The 16,361-nt window shown below is 36.4% G+C and overlaps 1 protein-coding gene across 1 annotated transcript; it reads right to left on the minus strand.

Annotated features, from left to right (window-relative positions):
- Window positions 1-526: 526 nt before the first annotated feature.
- Window positions 527-15,460, minus strand: LOC113664706 (bifunctional polynucleotide phosphatase/kinase). The gene is made up of 18 exons (XM_089198804.1): window positions 15,192-15,460; window positions 12,043-12,089; window positions 10,891-11,298; window positions 10,153-10,232; window positions 9,641-9,698; window positions 9,455-9,475; window positions 8,830-8,916; window positions 7,420-7,491; window positions 6,535-6,583; window positions 6,178-6,245; window positions 5,421-5,513; window positions 4,979-5,047; window positions 4,555-4,582; window positions 3,897-3,958; window positions 3,418-3,527; window positions 2,488-2,575; window positions 2,211-2,278; window positions 527-941 (listed from the first exon to the last, which is right to left on the minus strand). The coding sequence occupies exons 1-18, from the start codon at window positions 15,316-15,318 to the stop codon at window positions 824-826; spliced, it is 1,653 nt and encodes a 550-aa protein (XP_089054930.1). The 5' UTR covers window positions 15,319-15,460; the 3' UTR covers window positions 527-823.
- Between the last annotated feature and the right edge of the window lie 901 nt (window positions 15,461-16,361).

The raw sequence follows: 16,361 nt of genomic DNA on the forward strand, positions 1-16,361 counted from the left end.
GATTGATTTGATTTTCTTCCTAAATTTCCTAATGGAAGATTTCTCAAAGAAACTTAAAAACCAGAAAGTTCTTCTCCACTAGTATGGGCAATAGATACGATTGGATCCTTTACACGATCCACGAATATCAAATTTAAGCCTCTTTCAGCGGCTGATCTTCGCTATCTTAGACCTAACTGTTAAAATTGAATCGGACCGTGTTGTCGTTATTAACTGAATTAGCAAGAAGAGCAAGCACCCTTGTCCCTAACGCAAAGGGTGTTTACTAGGCTCGTTAGCACATCACGAAAGTTGACAGGTATACGAAAAGAAAAACGACAGCAACAGCCTGAAAACTGTTAGCCATAGATGAACTGGGGATGCGAACCCATCGTAGCTTCATTTCAGATCAGCTGGTCGGCTATGTTTGTGTCAATATTTTCTCTCTGTAATATTTTTCTTCGCAGACGCTAACGCATCTTTCATTATTTCGACAATTTAGAAACTTGTTACGAATCACTAGAACGATCATTAACGATTATAAGCTGTTTTGATAAAGTAACCTTTACTTCCCTTTTTCGCCTGGTGATTTTTACCAAAAGGAAAAACAGTGAAAATCCAGGGAAATCAGCCGAAAGTCGTTAGAAATACGCCATGAACTACCACCAAGAGATCAGTTTGTAATCTCTTGCAACCACTGAAAGGTCCACGTGTTGACAGAAAAGTCATAGGTAAAAGTGCGCTGCTGAGATGATTCGCTAGGTATGCGTACTCAACCCTACATGCTAGCCACGCACTCAGTTTTTGAATTATGTGACTCTCCCTGGTCACTTTGACTTGAAACTCAGTTATGAAACTGCATGTACAATTCTTTCACGCGATCGTCTTTAAACCTTGGTACAAAGTTTACTTTAACAATCTCTTCAAAGCCTTCTTCGCAACGTGGTTCTTCGTACGAAGACCTGTAAATAGAAGGACGCAAATTTCATCGTGAAACATAGGTGTAGGAAGATATAGGAACAGACTTTTAGTCCTAGCACGTTTAAAACTCTTATCAAACGAACGATGCTATTCATTAGTAATGAGGGAGATGCAAGAAAAATCTACGCCACAGGAGGAAGTGAGCCCCACAAGTTCAAATTTAGTAGTCCGCGAAAGTCACGTACAAATTATCAAGGTCAAAAATTTAAAGAAAATGTTCCGAAACGAAAACAGGTTCGATTTCGAGGAAGAAAATAAATACCCCAAGTACGAAGATTGGAGAGCGAAGACCCCACAACGGGGTTCCTCAATGTTGGCCTTTGTAAAATTTTGCACGCGTTTGAAAGTTATGATCGGTTTTGACGCGATTTTGCTTTAAAAAAAAGAACATCAAACATGCGGAAGTTGTAATAACCTCTCATGAAGTATATTGCACACCAGTGTTATTTGACCTCAAAATAGAAACATTTCAGATGCTAATCACTTTCCACAGGTAATCAGCGGTATGGGTAATCAACGCAGGTAAACGAACTTCCGTTAACAGTATTGTAGATTCACTTTCCTTTGAATTCACTAAAAAATTCGCCTTCTAGAAAGTGATGGGTTGCATCGCAACAAGAGAAAATAATGGTTATTATTACTCTTTCGGACAGTGAAAGCTTGTGGCGGTTTTCGTTTACATGTATTACCATTTTCGAGCCATGGTGAGCCGCCAATTACGTCTTTCACTGTCGAAAAATTTATTGGAAATGTAAAGCCGCCCCCTGCCAATCAGCAGACATTCATCGCGGAAGAATAAAACTCATGCAACATTTTCCACATCTGTGTTTCACAAGCAGGAAAACACAGCGCTGTCAAAACATGTTTCAATAATTGACTCGCTCGACAGTTTTTGGAGCATCCATTTTGCTGTTGTTGAACCGTGGTTTTCGTGTTTTGGGGTCTTCGCGTTCGTGTTCTAGTGTTTTCGTGTTCGTGTTTTGGGGTCTTCGTGTTCGTGTTTTGAGATCTTCGTGTTCGTGTTCTGGGGATTTCGTGTTCGTGTTTTGGGTCTTCGTTTCCTTTTTTAAGGACTTCAGTGTTTTATTTTTGTTTTCAGGGGTCCGAGATGTTGAATTGAAGTCGTATTGAAGAGAAAGATGATAGACACAAGTTGGTATGATACTATGTACACTTTCTAGTTTCAAAATGAGTCTGTTCACCCCTCTAATGAAGCGTCAAAGGTGTTTTCAACAGTTTAAAGGACTCACTTGTATTTCACAAAAGCCAAGTGTCCAACGTGCTTGTATGTGCTGTCTTTGTTCGTCATTTCACGGATCTAAAACAAATTTAAAAAAAAGTAAAAATACATTATGTAGGTTTCCATGCCAAGCAATTTAGTTTATTAGAGGTACTAATATTGAGCGAAGGAATAAACACATCTTTTGTACAACCGTTGTTTGTTTTGTACTTTACATCGTAAGGAGAGAAAAATGCGTGTAAAGTTGGTTGGCCTCCGTCAGAAGATTAATGGCAGACTCTACTTGCCATATTGTTATGTTGAGCGTGTTCAAAGGTCACGTCAAATAAGAAACACCGAGCACTTATCCTGGCTTGTTTTGCACAGTCAAGGTATCTGAAATTAATGAAAAGCAACACAAGATATGATCGGACTCTTGATAACCCATCGGCAGACTTGAGGAAAGACATGATAAATAGCTATGGGTCTCGTACAACTTCATCATTTATTATGCAAATGTGTATTAGGTACAAACAATACGGGAGCAGAACATAAATATTCAAAGCATTTCATGGTTATTTTTAATAGCCAACGGATTAGCTTCCTTCAAGTTTACGAGTTATTTCATTGCAAAAAAGGTTAAATGCCGCACTTTGTCGAAATAATTTTAATAGTTTGCTTTGAAAAGAGATTTCCTTAAACGCTACACTGTTAATTTTATGTCACTTTCTTTCAATTTGTTGACATGTAAAATGAAACGTTTTAAAAACTTTTTAACATAGATTTTTGTAGAAGTAACCAAATCTCAAAGGCTGCTTAAAGTCGAACAGTTACCCACTAGAGTGCAATTACTGAACTCGTATTCAATAGGACACTTATCACAACAACGCCATTTGGTGACGAAACAAAATTTTGTCATCGCATTTAAACCAAGGTACACTGTTCATGCCAACACTATCCATCACGTGCACAAGTGAAGAAATACACATTTTAAGGGCTTAAAAAAAAGCAAGTCTTGTTACCTCAAAGTAATTATAATAAAAGTAATAATCATAATAACAATTTTATCGGTTCCGTCTACTGACGATCTTTCACAAACCATTACAACGAGATGTAAGTAGTTCTGCATATAGTAAAGTTTTCTTCATAAAAATTATAATTTTAGAAAATATTTTAAGAGGCAAAGTTGTAGACTGCAGGGCACACACGTCGGAGTGATTAAAAGCGGTGACCAGTACCTCTTTCTTGCTTCCCTTGTTGGACTTGTGTTGTCCACTACTACTCTTTTACCCGATAACAATGCATCCTTGCAAGCAGAAACACACTTCTGCCATGTACCAAGGATATCCTATAGAACAAAGATAATCACGTTACCTACTATCATATTGTGATGTATTACCTTGGCTAAAGTAAACTAACAAGGTCTTGAATTACATATACCAGTAAGAGGCTAGGAGTTGCTCTTTCCATCTCTTCGTGGAAAGGATGCTGGTGGATCTGATCCATTGCTTTCTATCACCTCAAAGGAAAGGCGAGAATTTTGCCCTTTCACTTTTCTTTCCATACCTGTTAATCATCAAATGTCTGGCACACATTCAAGGAATGACGAAAGAGCTTTCAATGACAATCTCTTAGCATGCCAAAGAAACCGCGAAATAGCAGCGCTTTATATCGAACCATTTTAGTGAAAGACATGAAGCTAGCGCTAATGTCTTACCCTGTTTATTTGGACGTAACCCAGCGGTAGAAGATAATCTTGAACAAAGGTGGTTTTCCCAGCTGAATGAAGAATAGAACAGAAAACGTTGTTTTGTATTTGTTACTAGTTTCTAAACAGAAAATTAGGGTAGAGATTGATTTAACGCTCACATTTCACCTAGTTATGACGAATTTAACGAACCACAGAGCATTCTCGTGGTGAAACTGGGAAATCAGAATTCGTAATAAATTATGAACCTGTTCGCAAAACAAACATCAAGTCCGACTTGGTTATGACTACTCCGTGGGAAAAAGCAATTGCAAGCTATTGTCAATGGTATCAAATGAGTAACAGAAACAAGATCATATTTTGCCCAACAAAAATTATTAGAAACATAGTAACAGTCACATACTATCTACACTGAAGAGGCACCTCTTTTCAAAAGAGACTTTTCCTAATGCCAAGAGTGTACATTGAACGGAAAGTTCCATTGTGTTACATTTAAAACAGAAAGGAATGCAGATGAGCAAAATTAAATGGAGAGAAGTGTGTACTTTTAGTCGCTTGTCTTGGAAATAGTTACGAGCAACTCTACAAGTAAAGAAGTCCGTTAGGCTCTACAAATGGTTATGTTTAAAGACAAGTCTGACCTTCCTGTTCACCTCAATTTACTTACATGCGGGATATCCGACCATAACAATTAGCTGTAACAAGACAAATGCAAGTCAGTTATTTCTGATGGGTTCTTTGATAAAGTCTTAAAAATACTGTCTTTTGCGTGGTTTCAATTTGCAGTTGATCAATTATGGGGATTAACTCGAATATGTAAAATATTAGCCAATTGTGACACATTTGCCACACAAAAGGAGAAAATTGTAAGGAGGAAAAGTTGCTACTATAAGCTATGTATCTGTTGAATATAACGTTGCCAAAGGATGTTAAGTAACTCTTATAAAGCTACGTTGACGTAAATCAGAATAGTTATTTATCAGAAGGGTGGGCTAAAAATGATTTAACAAGTCATAATGAGGCTACATATTTATAAGAGTGAACAATACTGCCCACCTCTAGAAGAGTCAATTTTCTACATTTTTCAGTACCTCTTGACCTTCTGACTTCAACTTTGCATTTGATGGATTTAATAAAGATCCATTAGCATCTAGATTTTTCTGAAGATAACATACAATATGATGTGTGTTATGGAGGTAGGGTCATACCATCACAGGTGTTTAATTCTAAACTCATTCCCAAGCAAAGTTTGCAAATGAAAAACTATTAAATACAATCAAATGGGAAGCTGGGTCTGAAATTCAGTGTTTTTTTTTATGGGAGGGTACAATGTCTGTGTCCTTAACAAATTAGGTTTGGTATGGTCCGACCTACCAAAACTTAAAATCTTGTTGCCAACACTCAATTTCCAGTTGTATTGGAAACCAGTTGGTTGCAATTTCAGACCCTGCAGTTTATGCATGTGCCCTCATCTCCTCTATATATTACATTCTTTAAAATACCTTTGAACATAAAGCCCTCTAGAATACATACCGGTAGAAATTTTGGCCATTCAAATGGTGATGGCTTATACTTTAGGAAGAATTCTTCTGGAGTGTGGAACTCTGTTCCAATGTTTTCTGCAAACTTAATTTTTAAAAATTTTATTAAAAAGTCAATGAAAAATGTTGCAGAAGTCATTTGTAGGAAAACAGCTATTATCTGTCACCTGAGTAGACATGCACTCTCTTCAGGTATTAAGAAAATTATTGTAAAACAAGTGTAGGCAATCAATATCACCATTATTAAGGATCAAATGATGAAATTTAATCATTTGTCTCTTTCCTTGATTGTTTATTTCCTCCTCTAAGTTTTGCTTAATGCCACATTCTCTCTATTGAGCCCTTTCCTAAAATTGATTAAAATTTATTGGTGCCCCCAAACCAAAAACCTCCCAACCTAAGGACAGACACCCAAATACCACAAAGTTATTAAGGATGATGAAGTTTGAAATAGATTGCCAGGAGAATTGCACATAAGAAATACAGAGCTTTGGCACATGTAATCAGAAGGTCTGGGTTCACTTCCTCATAGTGGACTTAGATTTTTTTTGTCCCACCCCTATGACAAAATGAATAACCTCTTTCTTTAATATCACCTGTAGCTAACTAAAAATATAATAATGTTTCACAAACTAAATTTTTGCTGTTTATTTCATCCAGTGTTAAAGAAGTCCCCTTGTGTACATCTGTGACAAAATAAATACAGTTTTACAGAGCTAACTGATATAAAAAAAAATAAAGCCAGTCACCAATCTATCATTGCAAGAGAAATCCTTCTTCTTTCCTGGCTCCCAGCCAGCTGGTCGCCCAGCTGCATCTAAGATACAAGAAATGTGATTTCAAGTTGGTCTCCCTAGCTTTGGTTGTATAACTTAAAGGTTTTTCCTTTTACTGGTATAATCAAATAAGGGACTCTAGGATGAAAAGAAAGAGGGATATGTTCTGATGGGTCATTGGGTACTGAAGTCAGTCTGTCATGTCATATTGCAACTAATTTCTTCAGATAAGTATCTTGTGCATGGTATACTATATTACTTGATGTTAAAGGAAAACACATTGAATTCATAAATGTCCAAATCTGTTTATGACATCAGTAGATCTCTTACCACCAACAAAGAAACTGTCCTTTTCATCTACAGTAACATCATCATTGGCCTAGTACAAAGATAAATGTCTGTTTTTCTTAGTTAAGTACCCTTAATGATTCATGGAGAGACAAGCGAACCAAACATTGAAATTGAAAAAGCCTCAAGTACCTCCCCACATAAGAGAATACACCTAGTAAGAGATAAACTACCACTGGATGTGATAATATGGTGAGTGAGTAGGTGAAAACATTGTAGTGAGGTTTTTATTGGGAGGAAAAATAGTAAATTAATAATATCCAATAGATATTTCTATTGATGTAATTCTTAGGGTGTTCCTTTGTTACACATTTTTGGTATACAACATGAAACTAATAAACAAAGGAATAACTCAAGCTTGTTTGGGGATTTCTTGTGTAATACATAGGCCATTTTGCAAGATCATAATAACTAGTGTGCAAAGCTGGCGTTTATGTTAAAAAGTGCTTGGGCCAGTTGCGAAGCTGCAAGGGAAATGAAAAACAAAGACTCTTGCTCCAGGAGAGAAAAAGCTCACAAGGTGATTGCATGATAGAAAGAAGGGTCAATTACATCAAATGAAATTTGTAATGATGTTGGGGACTGGGAGGCAAACCTAATAAGGGAGGCTCGTGACTCTCACTTCCAGTTTCCCATTTCTTCACCAGTGGAATGGTTGGGAAGACAATGTAGATTTGATAACTAAAAGAAACACTTACACCAAAAATGGTCATGCTTAAGGAAATGTAGTGAATTTTGTGATTACTTACTACAATAATTAAACAAAATTTAGTAAATTTGGATGAATTGCATGCATGGGCCTTGCTTAATGCATGCAAATATCAATATTTTTGGGAAAATATTGACAATGTTTACCACAAGTAATACCTGTGTGATTAAGTGCTTCCACATTCCAGTGAGCGGCTTGCGGTAGACACTATTTCCTGTTGCAATTAAAACCTACATGTATAAAGATCAAAAATCAAATGCAAGTGAAGTTGAGTTCCAGGTGCTCTTTCAGGGAAGTACATGTCCTGTCTCAAGAAAAGGAAGACTATATGACAAGTGCCATCTAATTTCCATACATGTCCAATACACCCAAAGTGCTATGATTCATCTACAGTCGTTGACAAATCGATACAGTGAAAGTTGAATTGTACATTAACATACCGAAAGTGGAGGGTGGCAAGCAATGTGTGAAAATGAGTAGCATGGTATACCAGAAGTCGAATAGTGCATAAACATACTGGAAGTCGGGGGTCTAAGCAATGTGTGAAAATGGGTAGCATGAAAAGAGAATATGACTACATGAACCTTCCATGTTCTTAAAGGGTGAAATGGCTGGAAGTTCATTATCAGAATATTATAAATATAAAAATGAACCTTCTTCCCTCCTAGAGCATTAAACAGGGGCATAATAAATGTTGATGAATCCACACAATTTGTATGGGTCAACACAACTCATCATTAGTTAAGTCGATCCATCTAACCATGAGTCGATTTGCACATGAAGACAATTCATACCTAAGTGTTAAATTGGGGTATTCAGTGTTGACGAATCAACATGATTTACATGGGTCGACTTGACTTGTCATTAGTAAAGTTGATGCATCTAATCGGATGTCAATCCACAAAAGAAGACAATACATACTTTAGCGTTAAATTGGGGTATTCAATGTTGACGAATCACAAGGACCGACTCAACTCATCATTAGTAAAGTTGATCCATCACCAGAAGTTGATTCACAGAAGTAAGCATTAAATTGGGGTATTCAATGTTTATGAATTGACACAACTCACATAGGTAGACTCAACTTGTCATTAGCAAAGTTGATCCATGTCACCGGAAGTCAATTTATTACAAATCAACTTCCAGTATGTCAGGTCAACATCAATTGTGATGAGTCATTCAATCCGAGTCAAATCAAGTTGATTCGTCAACATCTCCAACCCCCTCCCTAGTTACTCGCAGAATATTTTCTAATTAAGTGCCTTACAAATCGACTTCTGGTATGACAGGTCAACATCAACTGTGACAAGTCATTCAATTTTTGTCAAATCAAGTCAATTTTGACAATATCTCCTTTCATGGCCACTTGTGATATATTTTGAAGTGTCTTGCAAATCGACCTCCTTAAGCAGTATTGTTTAAGCTTGAATAAACTAGAAGCCAGTCCCCACTCTCTTTAAATGCTCACACTGTAGTCTAGATTTATATTAATAACCAGTTATCAATACCCACCATAAAATATAAGTAGTAATCAGAAAGATCAAGGGCATGAGTATAATTTATCTCACCTGCACAGGTACTTTGAGGTAATTAATGATCTGCTCAATCTTAGACTTAAAGTCTGCTACCTTTAACTGCTTTTTGGAAATGCCAAGCTGGTAGAAAAACAGAGGACTTAGTGTTGTAAAACCCCAGAATGAAACAACCCATATGAGAGAATCTAAAAAAGAGAGAGAATTATCAAAACAAGCTATTTGACCAGCAGTACAATCTGTTTGCTGCTGATCATTAAATGTGACTTTCTAACTGCCATGATCAACAATGGAACAAACATAATCCACCTCTCTTAACTCAGGAAAATCTTTGGCATTTAAAATGACATAAATCATGAAGTTATTGATTCATTACAACAAACTGATATAAACCTTTTCTTAAAAACTGATTACTTTCAACAAAAACTATTCCATAGGTCAATCAATTAACTAGCTTTTCACGTAAATTAACAATGAAAAAGATCCTTTGTCAGAGTAAACCATAATTCTGCTCTTACTGTTGTTACATGGAATGGAAGAGACAATGTCATGAAAAGCATTGGTAAACTTATGCACAAGACATATGACATAATAGCTTACATCTCCACTGATTAGACAATTTTGAACACTGAGGGGAAAAAATACAAGTTTTCAACTATACCTGGTTTGTAAAAATGACAACCTGTTAAGGAAATGGAATAAATTGGAGAAATTAAATTACAAACAAATAACAAAAATAAATTTTGCAAAGGTTCCAGCATGATACATGAAAAACATACTGTCAAATGGCCAAACCTGTTTAAGTTGTTAACCAATTTAGTTGAAAGGAAAAAATGATAATACAAGCCTTGTATCCATTATGCCAAAGATCTTTCAGTTTTGGAACAACTTCTGGACATAGTATTCTAGACAGAACAGAGTAAATAAATAACTAAAGAAGGGTTTCTAAACAATAAAACAGCTTTTATTAACCAGTTATTAAGGCTTAACCAAAAATCATCTTGTGACCTTAATGTGTGATTGGGGGGGTTATTTATTTTTAGATGCTAGTTGCTCTTAAGAGTCAAATGGATAATAAATTGACTTGTGTCTGACCAACAATAAGTAGAAAATTCCCTACTTGACTGCAAGCTTTTTTTGATAGTATTTAGATGGCTAAGCTGAAAGGCAGATTTTGAAGTCATTTTGACCATGTGCAGATTCAATATATTTCTGGTAAATGTAATTATGTTGAATATTTGAAATGTGGGAAATAGTTTACACAAAGATACAGTTAATGCAATACATTTAGGCACTTATTATGAATATAGAAAGACACTAATGTGGGCTAGGTTCTAATTTATCTCCAATTGAACTCACTGCCAATCTGTTATTGAGGTAGGAAACACCTTCCCAGACTGAGTGGTGATAAGTGTTCCATCCAAGTCAAAACCAGCAATCTGCAAAAGAAGCTGTCTTTATTAAGTATCAGGAAATTCATTTTTTGTAGACATTAAAAATATGCTTGAAAGATTTGATGAGCCAAGGCAGACTGAAGGAGGGGAGGGGTGAATATCTGTGATTTTTTGGCACAGGCATCATCACTCTTAAAGACCAAGCATTAAAACCCTTTTTTTGCAATTACCACCCTTTCCCTTCCCTAGCCAACCAAGAGTGTAAGGGAAATGCTCAGCATCCTGCTCTACCCTAGAGGAAAATAACAATTCACAAAGGAACAGAACTACAATTATAAGGTTGCAAATAGTTTTCAGCTTAATCAATTTGCAGCTGCTTTTTTTTTTTTAAACCTCACTGGGAGCTTTGTTGAAGGTTAAAAACAGCCTAACAGACAAGAACTTATTATTTTAAAACACATTAAACTATTAGCCTGCTAATACCTTGTAGCTTAAAAAGTATTTTAGTCTAGTCATAAAGACTGGAACAGACTGGCAAGTGCATAATCTGGCCAAACTTTTAAAAATTAAATTTAAAGGTGCTAACTGCAGCCAAGGAATACTCAGTGTTTGTCTAAGCACACTGAAGTTGCAGGTAACATCATCACAACAAATCATTGCAAAACATAAGCAATGAAGGTTCCTAATTTAACAATTATAATACCTTAGAACTTGCTTCCATCCCTCTACAGGTAAAAACAATTAGCTCCCCTCCAATATCCTTCCATGACTCCCTCAAATTACAAGAATCTAGATCCCCTTTTGAAAGATCAACTTTTTTGTTGTTTTGTGGTCGTATCTTTTCCACCATCTCTTGGCCAAATTCACGACGTATGTCCTCTAGGTCTTCAGATGTGAGATTATCATCTGAATCACTTAAAGTATCAAAACAAGCTTTCTTGGCTTTAGGTTCATCATCATTTTTATCTCTTTCAGATGGTTGAAGTTGACTGAAATAGATGAAGTGAGAGTACTTGTCTCCAAGAAGACAGAAAGTTCCTCCAGGACCAAGAGATGTTGAGTCTCCTTTGTTAAGACTCACTCCTCCAACAGAACTTGAATTGTTACCCAGCTGATTTGCAAAAAGTTTTATTAATCTTGAAATTAAAACTTCATAGATTAATGAATACATAAATGCATTCAATGATAAACAGAAAAAACAATAGGAAGACACAAAATAAATAAACTAAGATATTACACCAAACATGACCAACCAAATATATTCTACTTCAACTCAGATGTCACTTCAAAGACTTCCAAATCCTGATAAAAAGCTTTCAATAAATATATATAGTACTTGATGCATTTTAATCTCTGTTGTCTTACACACCAGCAATTAAATTTTGTGACATACAACATGTTATTGGTGAAAAGGACATCTGAGAACCTTAACAGACCACCAATTGAGGTGAACAGAAGAAAGAATTTTTCAGGTAACAAACTGCAGGCATGGTAATTAAATGCATTAAAAAAATTTTGAAAAAAATTTCAACAACAAATCTACAGCAGATATGTGTGTCACTATAATAAACCAAATTAACCCTTAAACTTCCAAGATCTGCTTGTTAATTCTCCCCTCCAGCTTTAACACAATTCTTTGTAAAGAAGTTAGGAGAATTTGGTATTAGATCAAGATAACAACTTCTAGCTGGTGAGTTTGGGTATTCTTGTTTGCTGTTTGCTGGATAATGTATGGATATTATAGGTAGAAGTTTGATCACTTCTAGGAGTTAAGGGTTAACACAGGAAAACCTGAATAGGACTTCACTTCTCAATTAAACCCAAATGTCAGTATAAAAAAATTGAATCTAATTACCTGAGTAACAAGCACTTCCTTTTTTACATAATTTGCTGTGAGCTGAACTGCAAATTCAAACAAACTTGATCACTCAATTTTGGCACCATAGAGGTACCATGCATATGGCATTGCAAAGGCCATAATAATGTCCCATTCTAGATAGCATTTTAAAAATCCCTAGTGGTTCATAAGAAATTGGGGAATTAATAATCAGGTTATCAAAGAGACCTCACAAACAAAACTTCCACACATTTTCAATCCTGAGGGACTGGTCTTTGAAACCATGTTGGGATTTTTCGACATTCCTACGGTTAGTTTGCAATTTTCCTGTCAAATTTGTTTTCAAAAATTTTAGCCATTTGTGGTACATCAGAAGCCATCCTGAGAGCTCAATTACGAAAAATGGAAATGATTTCTTTGGTTGGTATTGTGGGAGTCTTCAAGCCAAATTGCAAAGAAATCTGTTAAGTTTTTGTACTTCGTTAATTCACTATAAGAAGGCACACTCAAGTAAAATTGAAGTACTGTAGGTCTCCCTCATAAAGGTTTGAAAATATTCTGAGCCTTTGGGCAATCACATGTCAAATTATGTCAATACTCTGGTAACTTAGTATTATCAACAGAGTTGACAACATAAATAGGCCAACATACAGAGTTTAAAAGCTGACATTTTGAGTGTTAGCCCTTCTTTCTGACAAGGGCCAAATGCTCAAAATGTCAGCTTTGAAAATTGGTGGCCAATTTACATTATCAACTCAGTTGATAATACTAAAGTACCCTGTTATACTCTCCCACCAACACAGCACCACAGTTTCTTTACAAACTTACCCCCCTTTATGTCAATAGTCTGATTACTTGTCCACAAGTTGTGTCTATCAAGTCATTTTAGAATCAGCTCATGCTCTCAGCTATGCATATATCAAGGTATGGATGTACATGAAAAGTTTGGTTTAAAAATTAACAGGGGCAGGGGGCATCCAGTCATGTTTGTAACAATAGACATTTGTACTCAGTCAGTTCATACCCAAAATTGAACGATTTGCTGGTTGATTCATATCCATCTCATTCAGTGACAATCGAAACCCAGAGGATTGCTCAGAAAACCTCAAATCAATCCACATCAAATCAAATCCTTCACTTTAAAACAATAAATATCAAAGCTGTAAAGCTTGTGGGACTTTTTATCTGGGTGTTGTGTAGATAAAATCTTTGAATCTAAAATTCCTAAAACTATCTAACAATCTCAGTTTCAGCCGAAGGCTCCCATAACAGATGAAGCTGACTAATTCACAATGTTTGCTTGTCAAGCAGTTCTAGAGTAGTGCACCTTTGGGTGCTAGGGAGTCTTTCATGCAGCACAGTCAAAGCACATGATGGATAATGAATGAATCTTGCACTAGTGACATATGTCACACAGTCTGTCTGGATATGATGTGATCAGTTATAGTCTGTAGTCTTTTGGTAGGTTTTATGGATACCTATAAAAACTGCAGATTGCAGTAAAAATACAGGTTCCACCATTTTCCTTGTTTTAGTACTTGATGAGCTCCAAATTACAGGGAAGCTTAAAAATAAGTCTAGCAGCTTTGCAGTGGATCCCTGATAGAGGCTGAAGTATTTCACTGCTACAGAAGCATCCCCACAAGACGAGACCATACAACAATGAGGGCAGAGTCACTTAACAATTGAGATGGAGGCAAACGCTAGTCAGAAGAAATTTGATTTATGGAGAAAGTTTAACTTATTAGCAAATATTTTCTTGAGCTCCAGTAAGTGTGGAAGCCAGGTTGGCTTGTCATCTACTGTCTTTCTCAGCAGTCTCAATTTGGTTATCCAACTAATTACCACACTTCCTAAAGTGATGGGTGGAAGAGGATCTTGGGGATTTCCTTGACAGAGTAACATGGCCTCACTTTTGCCTGGATGGATCGTGAGTCTGTTGTTTAGGCACCACTATTGCAATTTGTCTAGAGCTCTGTTCAGCAGTGCTATATTGCTTTAACCACTCTCCCATCACATGAGATGGCAGGTCATTTGTAAACAGGAAGAGAAAGGTTGGTCCTAAGAACAATCCTTACGGGGGAGGGGGGGATAATGGTATTGGACTAGTAGTGTGTCAGACTTAGTGCAATTTACAATTATGAATTGGCTCCTCCCTTAAGACAGCTTTTGATCCAGTGGAGTAGTGGACCTGCTACATCAAAGTCTTAATCCTCCAGTCACGTTAAAAGGATGGAATGAGAAACATTGTCTAAGGCCTTTTTGAACTTTACAAAGGCTTAACTGAGTTGAGTGCTTTCATCCATGTTTCTGTGAGGTTGTGTTAGTAATAGTTCTGTCAATGTCCTGTAGTTCTGTTAAAGGTGACATGGGATTGTGTCATTTACCACAGATTCTGGGATCTTGCTTAGAATGCTTGACAACAAAACCGGCCTGTAGTTGCCACAAACTTCACATGCAAGAGGATGAACAGATGTCAATAGTTGCATATGTCAAGTCAAAAAAGAATCCAACAAGTAAAGATATAAGAAGAGTTTTTCTTGTGCATACTCACGAACTTCTTAAAAACAACAACTTGATTTTTGCCAAGTGCAAGGTAACTTTGACGTCTGTGATTGATTCACAATAGAAAGCAAAAGCATTCATTTCATTTAAACATTAAGAAAAAATTAAGAAAAAAAGAACAAGATTGGTTTAGCTTTGAAAATTAAATTATTTGGTTGTGAAGTAAGTTCACTCATGATGGTATATAAATAACCAAAGTTTACCTGGTGGGGCTTACGTTCGGTGGTCGTGCATAAAAACGCGCGCAACATGCAGAAAAAAAAACTTGTTTAACACTGATATTACATTTCTATTTTATAAAGAAACCGAACTTACTTTAAACCTACTTACCATGGAAACATAATTTATAAGTATTGGTAAGAAACAACGAAACTGTGGATGGTCCTAGGCGGCTACGAGACGGCTGAGTATGAAACGTCCGTGAGTAACCGGGCCGGGAAGGGAAGAATGTTATGTGCTAGAGCTATACGCGAGAGGAAATCATTATTTGTCATTATTAAGGCGTTTATTGCTTTATAGGATATATTTTTTGACATTTGGTAATCAATTAACCAATCCATCGGTGATTTCGGTAGATGAAACTGGATAAGGAGTAAACTAACCTTGATTTCTGGAGCATTTCTTGTCTGTAATTTGGGTCAGAGGGCCTCTGCCAAGTAATACACTCTCTCCATCTGGAAGGGGTATTGGATCATGGCTCTTTTGGCAGCAGATTACTAAGTACTCCATCGTACAGTATTTCTTGATTTCCAACCGCTAATGTAAGACAGTTTTCCTTCTAAAAATAAATATATTTATACATATATATCTATAAATGAATGAGTACTACTATCACTTCGCCACCATATTCCCGGCGCAGCGGGTACTTCAGAAAGAGAAGTATTCGGACTGGACTGCTGGATTGGACAAAAAAAACAAAACAAAACAAAAAAAACAAAAAAAAACTTCAGAATGTTGTCAAGAGATTTGTTCTATAAATTTCAAAGTTTCCCAAAATTACCCTCATGTTATAAGTTTAAAATCATTTTAAGATTATCCGCAACAAAAATTTGCCAAATTTTTAATTGTTTCGTCTGTGTCTAATTTGTTAAAAAGTATGAAATTCTCCATGAATTACTTTTATCCTGCATAGGAAATAAAAAAATCAACGTTCATCATAATTTAAAAAATCAAAACGCAGCGTTTGTGCATAATACTTTTTGACTAGAGTATAACATGTACATCATACATCCGTATATTATTCCCCAGCCGGGAGGTCCGTTTATTGGGGAAAACTGGGCCATGGTACTGGTATTAAAGACAGAGGGCATAGTTTTTTCCAATACGGACACTCTTCGGCTGGTAAAGAACATTTTCATTTTTTTCTAAAACTTAACGAAATACTTCCCAAAAGAGCCCGAATGATTAAGGGCTGTAACTACGGTAAGATCCTTCATGAATTGAAAAACTTTTCATCGAGTAGATGGTAGAGAAAAACAGAGGCTTCACTGATCAGATTGAAACTAGTCAAAGAGACGATCACATGGATTGTGCCAGTGACCGTGACAGAGATGGAGTTAGTTATAAGGAAAGTGACAGTGACTGACAGAGACAGTGACGGTGACATAGTAGGACATGATTATAGTGAAAGAGATAGTGATAGTAACAGGGAAAGGGACAGGGAGAGTGACAGTGACAGTGACAGGGGCAGTGACGATGATATCGAGTGTAACAGAGACAGTAACACTTACGGTGACAGAGACGGTGATGGTGACGGAGACAGTGCCAGTGTC

Source organism: Pocillopora damicornis, chromosome 3 (genome assembly GCF_964200805.1).
Source record: "Pocillopora damicornis chromosome 3, jaPocDami1.2, whole genome shotgun sequence".
Classification (NCBI taxonomy): Eukaryota; Metazoa; Cnidaria; class Anthozoa; order Scleractinia; family Pocilloporidae; genus Pocillopora; species Pocillopora damicornis.

What these genes read in the sequence shown, in the direction of transcription:
- LOC113664706 (XM_089198804.1), bottom strand. Translation starts at nt 15,318, where the DNA reads ATGGAGTACTTAGTAATCTGCTGCCAAAAGAGCCATGATCCAATACCC. An exon ending in TTTGGCATAATGGATACAAG is followed by an intron (nt 9,476 to 9,640) that starts GCTTGTATTATC and finishes TTTCCTTAACAG; the next exon opens with GTTGTCATTTTTACAAACCA. An exon ending in GTTACGTCCAAATAAACAGG is followed by an intron (nt 3,528 to 3,896) that starts GTAAGACATTAG and finishes TTTGTTCTATAG; the next exon opens with GATATCCTTGGTACATGGCA.